Genomic DNA, 12,308 nt, shown 5'->3' on the forward strand with positions numbered 1-12,308 from the left:
GCGAAGATTGTGAGCTTTTTTTCCTCTCATTTGCCGCATTACAACATGCCCTGAATGCTGAACATTCTGCTCTGTGCTGCTTCTAACACATGCTAGGTTTAAATAAACGAGCACTTATCTGGACCCTATTCGATGGCTGGGAGTCTTACTTTTAGCTCCTCTTCTCATTTATTATTAATTTTTTTTTTTTTTTTACAGCCATAATACTTGAAACCGTGAACTTGTCACTCTTATTAGGCAACTTATTAGGCAACCTGAATGGTGTTATCCTTGTCATATCCATGTGATTCTGATTGAGCAAAGCGAATTGAGCAGTTGTAGAGGAAGTAACTATTACATTTGTTTTACAGACAATCGTGAGTAATCTGATGCTTTAGTCATAAACGGAAGTAATCTGATTCCTCCACTGTAGGGTACGAATAAATCATCCCCCTGCACGCATGTTCACCTGAGCGTTTTATTGTTTTTTAAAGGAAACCGATGGATTAGCAAGGTGGATTCAGTCCAGTTGGTTTATTCCGTTGTTTTAACTGCACAGTATCCATGAGCTGCCTTGTCTTTACGTTACCGTCCCGTGTGTTCCATTACAGGAAATTGCTCGTCATTTGCGGCCCACGACTTTACGAGCTCTTTACGGCAAGAACAAAGTTCAGAACGCTGTCCACTGTACCGACCTTCCAGAGGACGGGTTACTGGAGGTAAGTCATCTCTGACCTCATTCACTTTTGTTTCAGTCATGAACTGGGCCAGTGTGAGCTGGACCTCCTGACGAACGTTTACTCGCCTTCACAAATAATTCCACATCTCGCGTCACGCGAGACAGAGACACCGGTCTCATGACGGTCCATTGTAGGCTGAATCAAACCCACAGCATGCATAATGTCTCTGGGAAAGAGGAGCAGGAGAGGGCAGGATTAAGTGGAGGAAGGGCTTTGTGCTTTTCAGGCAGTAACTTTGGCCCATTCAGCATCATTGTTTCACACAAGCTCCAGATCTGTGCAGACTCTTTAACAAACGGCTCCTTGTTAATCATTCGCCTGCTGAGCGGCTCGGCCAGCACATTCTTAGAGAGGCCATACACATGCGCGCACACATCTATACAGAGAGCAGTCTCTCACTGTGAGTCACTCATGTAGATGCGCGCACACAATATATATATATATATATAATTGGCCTTCACAAGCGTGTTTTGGGGAAAGTCAGTTATGATGAAATAAACCAAGCTGCTTGTCTGCTGTGCTGGCATGATAAAGTTAAAACAAAGGCTGCGTCCCAATTCGCCTACTATCCGTCCTAAATAGTATCAGAGATTAGAATCAGTATGTCCCAAATCCTAGTACATTGAAATGAGAATCCCAAAGGTACCTGGATGGTCTACTATTTACGGTAGATTTTCAAAGTGTGGATCCGTGGACATTTTTTCAGCTAACGTTGTCCACAACTCATTGCATGAGTTGACTTAAATGTTAAGCATTAAACATAAATAAAAATAAATCCTGGGAATGGTCATTTAAAATATATAGTATTTAAATTATATGAGGAATAATGAATGAAGAAAAGCTACGAGGAGTTACCTGACGTGTTGTTACGTCCCAATATTTTAAACATATTCTTTTGCTACACACTCAAAAGTATATACTTTTCTTCACAAAAAGAGTACATACTTTTAGTGCATCGTGTAAGTAGGTGAACTGAGATGCAGTAAAAAGTGCTGGGAAATAATTACAGATGAAGCTGACCGTGCAAATCAGTAAATTGCACAGTTTATTTGCATAATTTTTTTTGTTATGTATATTTATGTGCTATTTCTCTTTTCCTACAGGTCCAATATTTTTTCAAGATCCTAGATGGCTGACTGTAAATAAAGTAATTGCACATAAATAATTTGATGGTTGTTTGAATAATTTTTTTTAAATAATAATAATAAAAAAAGACAACAGTCTGGTTGGTTGTACATTTATTTGTTTAGGCCTCATCTGTATTAAATAAAATGACAAGAGCAGATGCAACTCCTGACAGATGTTCTTATGTTCAACATTGACTTTTTAAGCACTTTTAACATTGACGAAACATCATATTACATGGGGTACTGCATTGGATCTGATAAGTTTCTAACTCCGACCAGTGACTTTGGTATCTGGATTCATACAATACACTTTTTTCCTGCAGAAAAAAAATTGTACAACTGCATAAATATAAAATTCTTCCACCATGTAAATGGCTAAAACATTCATTAGAAAGTTACACCACATTGTGATGTCTCCAGCAAAAAAAGAAAAAAAAAAAACAACAAACAAACAAACAAAAAATTAAATTAAAGCACTGAGTTGCCACGGTGACCATAATGGAGGAATAATCCTCCATTCTAGGATGGAGCAGATCCTCCAAACTAGATACACACAGTTCTACACTTGAAGAAAAAGAAGGTAAAAGCCTTATACAGAAATGTCATTAACCCCAAACTCCCACACTGCAAGATGATCAAATAAGAGAAGTGATGTAAAAGTACTTTCCCCACAATCAACAAAATAAGTCAAAAAAAAAAAGAAAGAAAGAAAAGATTCCATGCAGTGCAGTTATTTACTCACATACGGACCTGGGGGTATCAGCGCGTACCATGCCACTATTTTCATTTTTTTCTTTTTTATTGTACAAATACAAACACACACACAGCCATGTACAAGCTTGCTTATACACACATACACACACTCTCACACACACACTCTCCGTCTCTCTCTCTCTCTCACACACACACACACACACACACACACACACCTTGGACCACTAAACTGACTCACATAAGACAACAGAAATTATAACATGGCTTGGAAAGGACCACTGTATGCGACTACTGCACTGCACACTCCAAAAATATAGAGCGAGACCACACTAGGCAGAAATACTCAGGGACAGAAACACTGCTCGCTACATCAGTAGTGGAATCATAATTTACAGTAATGAATGAACATGTCCCATGGCTCAAGGAATATTCTCATTTACAGTAGAATAAATACTTTGCTATTGCTACTCTTCCTGTAATGTTTACATTCTAACCCTAGACATATGCAGAGAAAGCTAGTGTAAAGCACACAGATTAAGTGTAGGTCCCGTATGTTATGAAAGTTTGTTCAAGACTAGTCGTGGTTTGTTTGTTTTTTTTTTTTGTTGTTGTTTTTTTTTTTATTGAACTTTTATTTTTTTTCATTTTCATCTGTCTAAATTATTACGTTTTGAAATGGGCAGAGTAAAAGTGCTATTTTCATAGCTGTGGTCATGATTTGATCATGATTTTGAGGTCAAAACGTCCCTGATAACGGTCTTTATCGCTGTAATCAATGTTATCTCCGTATACTTTGCACTCAACACGCAGCTCCTGGTTTAAGCTAATGTTGGTGAACTGGATGCCCACAAGAGGCTGGAGGTAATAGGGGTGTAGCAGCTTGCCATAGTAAGGATAGTACTGCAGTGGGTATCCCTGGCCCAAGCCAAAGTACTTAATCTCTCTGAGTTTGTCAGCATCTTCTTCTTTCTGTAAAGCAGAGAAAAAACATTAGGCTGTTGTTCAACGTGCAAACTGTGTGTGTGTGTGTATTTATAATCTGGTGGTATTTCTATTATGCAAATGATGTATAGTAAAATACATGCTAAATGGTCTGTACCTTGCTGCTGCAGTATACAGGAATCAAAAATTGTGGAATCTTCCCACCAGCAACCACAGGGAGCGAGGTATTGGTTTTAGGAGGCTAAAGAAGGAAAGAAGTCATATGTAATGGCAAATTCTCATGCAGGTATTATTAGATATTTATTCTGAATTTAAACCCAATGTGTAACAATGTGTACTTTTTCTAAATTTTCATGAGGTTAGAACTCACCCTGGGTCTGAAATTGACAATCCTGTTGAGCTTGACAATGAGGCAGGGCTTGCCAGCCTTAAAGCCAAAGCTGGTGTCCTCCAGGCCTGAGCAGTCTCCCAGCCAGGACCTCTTGAAGCGGCAGGCCTTTCTTACGCCTGTGTCGCTCTCCAAGTCCCCACGTTCAATGTATTTTCCAGGAGCATCTAAACATGCAACACAACAAGACATGAATACCAAAGTAATCAGCATTAAGCATCAGCCGCATGTCATCTTCCTTCATGTGTATACACCACTCCTCAAAATTTGATGCGTATGTGAAAACGACGCTTTTCAATTAAAGGTTCAACAACGATTCCACATATCGCTGTTAATTCCGTCTTGCCTTTGATATACACAACCAAATTTTGACCTTTTTACCAGTTTATTAACCAATCCATTGCTTTACTGACTGTGCACTATACAAAGCATCTACAGCTACGCAACTCCATACACCTAGTACATACTCTGTTGTGATATTCTCCTATGCAACAATGTGTTTCTCTACATTAGTTAGTTATTACATGGATATGTAAGTGTGTTCTGTGCAACGTCTGCCCCAACTAACTGTTGAAAACCCAGCGTACCACCGCAGTCTTCATATTTCATGTCGTCCACCTGCTTCTCGTCTTTGTATGGCTCCAGCAGTTCTTTCATGGCTTTTGTATAGTCCCTATAACTGTCTTCCTCACTCAAGATGTAGGAGATCTCAGATTTGTCGGAGCGTGGGGTGTGTGATAAACCTGAGGAGAGAAGAGGAGACAGAATGGACTTTTTGATCCAACACACATGCAGTTATGAAATGAAGACTGTGTTATGTCCTCATACGCACAAGCATCAAATATAGACACATCTGCTCTATTGCACACTTAATGCCAAATCCATTCATTGTCATGGTTAGCTATTCAGATGAAACTCCTGTTCTCAGCCTGGCAGTAATTTTCCACCCAGCTTGAGCACAAGGCCAAATTGGGGCGTGGTTATGAGCACAGTCAGCGAGGGGGGAATGAGTGGGAGGAACCCTTGTATCGCTTGGAAGGTCATGATTCCTGTTAATGCTCTTTGCATGGATGTGCATTCCTTGTTTCCATACTGAAACTCCACACTGACTTACTTTTAATGGCAACAAAATTGAAAAGAAAGAAATGGGGGATGTGTTTCTTTTCCTACATGCAAACTTGTAGAGACTCAGCCCCACAGTGCCTGGGCCAGGCCCCCCCTTGCTTCACCTCACGTGTTTCGCTCACACAATGGAAACTTTTAGCCCCTGAGAGGAGGGTGGGACTTCAGACCAGTGAGCGTGTCAACCACCTCCTTCCCTTATCATGGCTTCCAATCGTAGCGCGCTTTGCTGGGCTCCACTCGGCACCTACTCATGTTCCTTCTTTCACTGAACCTATCTGCACAGAGGCTGCTGCTCTTCAGGGGGAAATGGCACCAGCACACTGTCTAACACTGAATACAGCTAAATATATGCCAAGGCGACAGCACACACTGTGCAAACATTCATTGGCCAAAAACCAGTGAATGGAGGCTGGCTGGGCAAATGCCTGGCAATAGAACAATAAGAAATCTAGCAATGCCTGAACATCCTCCAAGATTAGCAGGACAGCTTCAAATACTGTCCCCAGCTATGCTGTTATTTTCTTTTACTACTAAATATCAGTTTCTTCCTTCATGTTTTAATTTCTATTTAGGTTACATAGGCCTTACAAAGCTTGATGCACCTTGAACCAGTTCACATATTTTAAGGATACACCTATCACGAACACAGAAACAAGAATACAGTTTAAATCTGAACCACCATTAGCCCTGCTATAAGAAGAGCGATCCTGACATGTGATGGTAGTCATCAAGCTGTGAAGAAAAGCAGCAGCGTTCCTCTTATAGCCAACACGTAAAGCACCATCAAGCTGACTAGAGAGTGGGACAAAAGGCAGAATGGCCTTTTGAAAAGCTCTCTCTCCTTTCAGAAGGGGAAAGCTACAGCGAGGAGAAACATTACAAGGTTTCACTGCAAGTATGTAACATAAAAACTTACTGATTATTAAATATTATTGTCACTTCTGACCTGCATCATCATCATCATCAGTTCCACTTACCATACTCAGTTTCATCATAGCCGTGTCCTTGCAGCTGCATTATAACTCATTAGTTACCTGTTGATGTTTATAGATCTGCAAATTAGCTTATTAACTAAAGTGCTACCAAGCAGACACCATTACCGTAAGTATATAATACCATTTAGTGCTAAGACAAATCTAGTTATTGTTGACAAAAATCAACGTTGTGATAATACTCTTACAAAATTCAGCACTGTGGGTTGGTCAGGAAAATGAGCTAGTTACACGTAGTTCATCGTCTCACTGATGCAGTTTATACATTTTACATTTGACCTCAAATTACACACTCTAATGTTGCTGTGTGGCACAACACTCTCAAATTTGTTCACACTAGTGACAGTGTTCTGGTTAATTACCTGGGGGTGCAACTCTGTCCTGGTACGTGGGCTTGTAGTTGCTAAGGGTCATGAGCATTGCCTGGATGGTGCCAATGAAAATTCCAGCCAAGCAGCCATAGAAGATTACATAAAAGATGAAGATTTTAACTGCAAAAAAAATGAAGAGCAAATTAGTGATGGGGGTGAACATTGTAAAACTTGTAGTAGCATTTCTCATTAATACCATTACAGATGAGTGAGAGGAAGAAAGGTTATTGAAGAATGGCTAATTTAGCATCTCCATATCCCATGAAGGCTAGGTGTGGACTAGATAGCTTCCCCCAAAAAAGTCATTTTGTATTGACCGAGCTAAATTAACACTGTTACATTCTGACTGATTGAAAGAACTGTCGGTACAATGACTTTCTAGACACAATATATTGTTAAGCTTTCAGAAACCATTCGCCGTCTGTTAGCGTGAGACAAATCAACTTTTTTACAACGTAATGCTTAATGCCATATTTAAAACAATGCATTTCATTAGCACAGTTACATAAAATAACTGAATTTCCTACAAAATGCAAAACTAAGCAAAATCAGCTGTGACGTGACTCTCGTGACCAGAGACTTCCTGATTTTCCATGTGGGGGAAGTTCGTTTCCCACAGCGGCTATGTAAAACTGGCAAAAAACTGCAACAAGTCCAAACAGTTCAGAAATGTCTTACTCTGTTGTGAATGCCAGTGATGGAGAATAACAAAGCTTACGCACCACCACGCTTTCAAACGTCCGTCACGTTTCCTTCTCTGTGATTAAGAGCTGCATAAAGCGATGGCCCTAGGGTCCAGAAATGTCCGACAGGGTCTAAAAACGCCCTGTTCTCACCATCCCACCCACCCTCGTTAACAGGTTCAGCTGCTCGCCAAACACAGGGGCTTTATGCTGGTCGACCTTTCTGCTTCTCTGACCTGCTGTAATAAACAGTTTACAGATCTGCAGGAAACACCTTCACAGCCACATTGTTTCAAAGACAATACAATAAAATGCCAATCATGGTTTTATGTGAATCTTTCTATGAGTAGGGCTAAGAAATATGAGGCCCTAAGTGTTGGCTTGCCCTCCTGGAAATTGAGATACGCCTCACATGAAGTGACATGAGGTTGTTCTGAAATTGAAATAGTCTAAATCTGACCATGCAAGCCGAAGAATAATGGTTAAATACGATCATGCTCACAGAATACACACACACATATCTATATCTATATATCTATCTATCTATCTATCTATCTATATATATATATCTATATCTATATATATATATATATATATATATATATATATATATATGTATGTCTTGCATCATGTATCATGGACACACATGAATAGAAGCAGAGATTATAGGGCTCCATGAGGCAATGAACGTGTGGATAGGAAATGTCCAATTGTTTTAGAAGGTTTTAATCAGTTTTTTTGTTTGTTTGTTTTACTCCAGCCTGAGATGATAGGAGTCCATGTGTCTGTCTCACTTCCTCTAAAGCTCCTCCTCCGTTTCACAACACAGCCGCGAACAAAATTGAAAAACATGTGGCGCATTTTCTCGACCTTTTCTTCTTTCTTTTAAATATAAAACCGACATCTCAGAAGTATACCTTCACACCAGAAAGCTCAACTCCCAAAACCTTTTTTTTTTATTAAAAAAAAATCACAAATCAGTGAGGTTTAAACTACGGTCAGGTGTTGTTTCACCCGACAGTTTAGCCGGTTAGCTCAGAGCTTTAGCAAACCACTCGATGTGACTTTTCCTTCCTAGAGCTAACTGATACTGCTTCCAGTAGAGTTAATCCCAATAACAAACTACTTTTAAGTCTTAAATACGTTTCCATGCCGCGAAAGAAATATCGAAAGTACAAGACGAGGCGCTGAAATTTACACTGCTAGTCGAGTCCTACATGATGTTATCCGGTAAAGACTCACTCGCCACATGCCACCATTTTAGCGTCTAACGTTTTAATGAAAACACAGCGGGCGCCTTCCTTCTACACACCACCTGTTGAACGTAGACCAGGACACTACACACTACCGATGTACTGTAGTGGATATTCAACTGGTTTCCTTCATGATTTAATCCGGAATAAGTGAACTATAGGCCTTGAATGGAGGGAGAGAGAGAGTGTCCTACAGTCTCACTGCACTACACAACAGATAGACAGACATGAATGATCACGGGTGATAAACTATCTACTCCGACTGCCTCCCAACCCAAAAATAAGACAAAATAAAGTTCACCAGTGAGGAATAAAAGGATGCACGCCGCTAACTGAAACAGGAAGAAGACATGAAGAGGTCCAGTGTGAGTTTGTTCTCACTGTGTGTCCGCCATAAAGAGTCGAGTGAATGAGCGGTTGAACACAGCAGGGCCTAAAATCACCTTGATTCACCTTGGGGGTGGGGTGGTGGTGTCGGGGGATGAACCTTTGTGCAATAAGGTTATAATTCTATTCATTTCCCTGGCTGAATACTATACCGAAACGTCACTGTAATTACACAGTAAGAACACAAAAACAGCCCTGACAGGAAACACAAAACCCGTTACTGTCCTCAAAATACCTCACATCGTTTATTTATATTATCTCTGTACGCCTTCAGGATAACCATATCATCATCCTCATCATCCTGCTAATTAATGTCCTTCACATCGACCTTTAATTTTATCATCAGAAACATATTAAACAAACTACTTGTCTACTTGTCTATTCGGGTATCTGATTATAATAATAATAATAATAATAATAATAATAATAAAACAACAAACAAACAACGCTTTCCTGATTCAATGAACTATTAATTTCCTAGCCTATATTTCTAATTACACAGCTTGTTTGTTCTTTTATTTTCAATAATTATTCAATAATAGTTACATTGACGTTTGAGCATGCACTGTGTTCGAATGTTCAACCGCCATTTGCTGAACTGCTAAACTATCTACAAGTGGTTTATATACGTGTTATATATTATATATTATACAGTCTGTGTATCACCTTCATATGTCTGTATAAATATTAACCAGTGTTAGACTTGTGTGTCGGTGTGCCATTGCAGCGTGAGGGCGGTATATTCATATATTCTCTCTCTCTTTTTTTCCACTGAAAATGAAAGTCACGACGCAGCGTGTTGAGGAAAGTCACAGGTGCTGTGACCTGTCTGTCTGTAGCCTTGACTATTTTTCCATTCATGTACTATCCTGAGACGGAGATCTGAACATTTTAAACACACACACACACACACACACACACACACACACACATTTCACGGCCCGAGAGCAGCGCTCAGCTAACCGCCGTGGACTCTGAAGGAAAAAATGTCGAGCACTTACACCAACTGCCGCCGGTACGTCCTAAAAATTCCTTTTTTTCAGAATTCCACAGAAACGTCTTCCAACCTCCGTCGCCTTCCTTATTCGCGGGCATTCTCGGTTTGTTTTAGTTCCCTTTGTTTGACTTTATTTGGGGCTTCTTTATTTTGTCTTTCGTTCAGGTGCCTGACCGCCAGAGCTGTACTCCTTTCAGCTAGTTTTTCGGAAAGGACAGACTCGTACCCGGCTCGTGTGCCTGGATCCGCCCCATATATTCGTTACGCTGCGTGGTCACGCCCACAAAAACATTCTAATAAGTCACCTTCAAAGTAGGAGGCCCGAAACCGGCCAATCACAGGCTGGCTTGTGTTTGCGTAACAAAATCGTGTTCGATTGTCGAACTCTACGCTGGTCGTCTGGGCGCGTGGACGTGGAGTCGTCACGCGCGTATATTGTAGCTTCAACGGCTTCGGATAAACACTACAGAAACACTAATTTATTAATATATATATCGACCATACGTGTAGAAACGTTACACTCACGTTTAACAGAGAGTCGTTTCCTCTCCTTAACATTTTAAATGACATGTGTCATCATCATGTGTAGGTTTATTACACCAGAGTGCTATCGCAGCATATGATTCTTTTACACTGACCAATATTGGATGAATGGCTTCCAGTGACTAAGGCACTGTTCCTGTAGTTACTAACATTTCAATACTGAATTTATTTATTATTCAGCACTGGATTTTACTTGCCCAGATGGCGCTGTAATGCAAAATGACATTTCAAGGCATTTACAACACCCCATCCCATGTCATCCCGTAGCCTATATTAAAAAATATATATTAATAATAATAATAAAAATGTTGCTGTGTTTTGTGTGTTCATGGTATGTGGTGCTCTTGATCTACTCCTGCTGAGTCCGTCCCAGTGATGTCTGCTCCACTCAAGGTCAGTTGTGGGAGGAATCTATCACACACCTGGAAAGACTAGCCACTCACTTTACGCCAGCATGAACTATCCACACACACTCACACACTCATTTATACATGGAGGCACACACAATAAAATAGGCACAAAGGGCATAAAGGTCATGGTGATATGGACGTTTATCGGATATATGGCCATGCTGCATCTAATCACCAAAAGAGTGCAATAATTATATAAGATGACCAAAATGAGTTAGTACTGTCTATTAGTTAGTGTATAACCCTTTTTTAATAAATAAATAAATAAATAAAAAATTTTAAAAAAGAAAGAAAGAAACCTTTTTTTGGTTTTACACATGGTATGGCAATCAGTACACATCCTTCTCAGGAGCAGAAGTGTTCAAATAATTAAAAAAGAAGGCGGAGGTTAAACCTGAATTTATGCTGTAAACTAATCAGCTACTCAGACTCTTGTTCTTGTAAAAGACGAGTGATTCCATAAAATATAGTACATGTTATTATGATCATTGTGTATAGTACTATAATCTTTAACGTTTCAGCATGGTTTATTAATTTATTCCTTAATCGTTGAATACAAAATGTTATCAGGCATTATTATTATTATTATAATTATAATAATAATTATTATTTTTGTTGTTGTTGTTGCTTACAGTGCATTACATTTTATGTTTGACAGCATTTTAATTTAATGATTATGCTGAAGACCGAAGATGTGGCTGTTGACTATAGGACAATTTCATAAGCGTCTTTGCCAACTACTGGTAAAAGGTCATTGGCAAGCATGTATGAGTTGTGTTTTCATGTAAACACTGAGGTGTGGAAAAAGGTGAAAAAGGTCAAACAAGAGTGTTTGTTTTGTTAAATCTATATATGTATGTTCAGACGGGTGACAAATAAAAGGAAAAACTGGTGGCTCTGTTATGCCATGTGAAACATTTTTATCCTGATGGGCTCTTCTAGGTTGACATTGTTACCAGCTACAGGGCACAAGGGCTCACTGTATGGTCTGATGAGGATGAACATGATGTACACCATATGCTATGGCCTTCACTCATTGGATCCCAAACCAGTTGAACACCTATGGGAGATTTTGGAGCGATCTTAGACAGTGCTCTCCAACACCATCTTCACAACACCAATTAAGTGGATATCTTTTTGGAAGAATTGTGTTCATCCCTACAGTACAGTTTCAGAGTATTGGAAGAATGTACAGAGTACAACACCAAGGTGTATTGAAGCTGTTCTGATGACTCGTTGATGTGATTTTATTGAATTAAATTTTTATTTTCTTTTTAACCATAGACCTTGTCTATGACGAATTAGCCCCAGTCAACAAATTTGTGAGCCTCTTTCTGATCAAAACCCAACACACACCAGAGATTGAGGGGCTGCTCGTGTAGGATGGATAAGATAAGAAGCCACAGGCTTTGTGTTTACATAGATCATGAGGTTGGCAAGTCCACTGGGAGGTCCTGCATGCCCTATCGGTTGAGCGTTGTGAGCGTCATCCGACTGTCAGACCCCAGTTCATCAACAAAACCATATATGCACAGAAGAACAGAAAGATGACATGTTCCTGGACAGGGTAATATGGACAAACAAACAAATAAAAAAAACTGGCCTCAAATTCAAAATATCTTTCACAGAGAGAGTGAGAGTGTAGAGCATAGAGAGA

General features: G+C 39.7%; 2 protein-coding genes across 2 annotated transcripts in view; one reads left to right on the forward strand and one right to left on the reverse strand.

Annotated features, from left to right (window-relative positions):
- Window positions 1-2,298, forward strand: part of nme7 (NME/NM23 family member 7) — a 41,987-nt gene extending 39,689 nt beyond the window's left edge. Inside the window, exons 11-12 of the mRNA XM_053635707.1 lie at window positions 591-698; window positions 1,823-2,298. Of these exons, the coding sequence (XP_053491682.1) occupies window positions 591-698; window positions 1,823-1,855 (141 nt within the window). The 3' untranslated portion in view covers window positions 1,856-2,298. The remainder of the gene's footprint in view (window positions 1-590; window positions 699-1,822) is intronic.
- Window positions 1,941-9,950, reverse strand: atp1b1a (ATPase Na+/K+ transporting subunit beta 1a). Its single transcript, XM_053635710.1, has 6 exons — window positions 9,703-9,950; window positions 6,370-6,498; window positions 4,478-4,633; window positions 3,873-4,057; window positions 3,660-3,743; window positions 1,941-3,529 (listed from the first exon to the last, which is right to left on the reverse strand). Exons 1-6 carry the CDS (start codon window positions 9,794-9,796, stop codon window positions 3,272-3,274), a joined length of 906 nt encoding a protein of 301 aa, XP_053491685.1. The 5' UTR covers window positions 9,797-9,950; the 3' UTR covers window positions 1,941-3,271.
- Between the last annotated feature and the right edge of the window lie 2,358 nt (window positions 9,951-12,308).

Source organism: Ictalurus furcatus, chromosome 11 (assembly GCF_023375685.1).
Source record: "Ictalurus furcatus strain D&B chromosome 11, Billie_1.0, whole genome shotgun sequence".
NCBI lineage: Eukaryota > Metazoa > Chordata > Actinopteri > Siluriformes > Ictaluridae > Ictalurus > Ictalurus furcatus.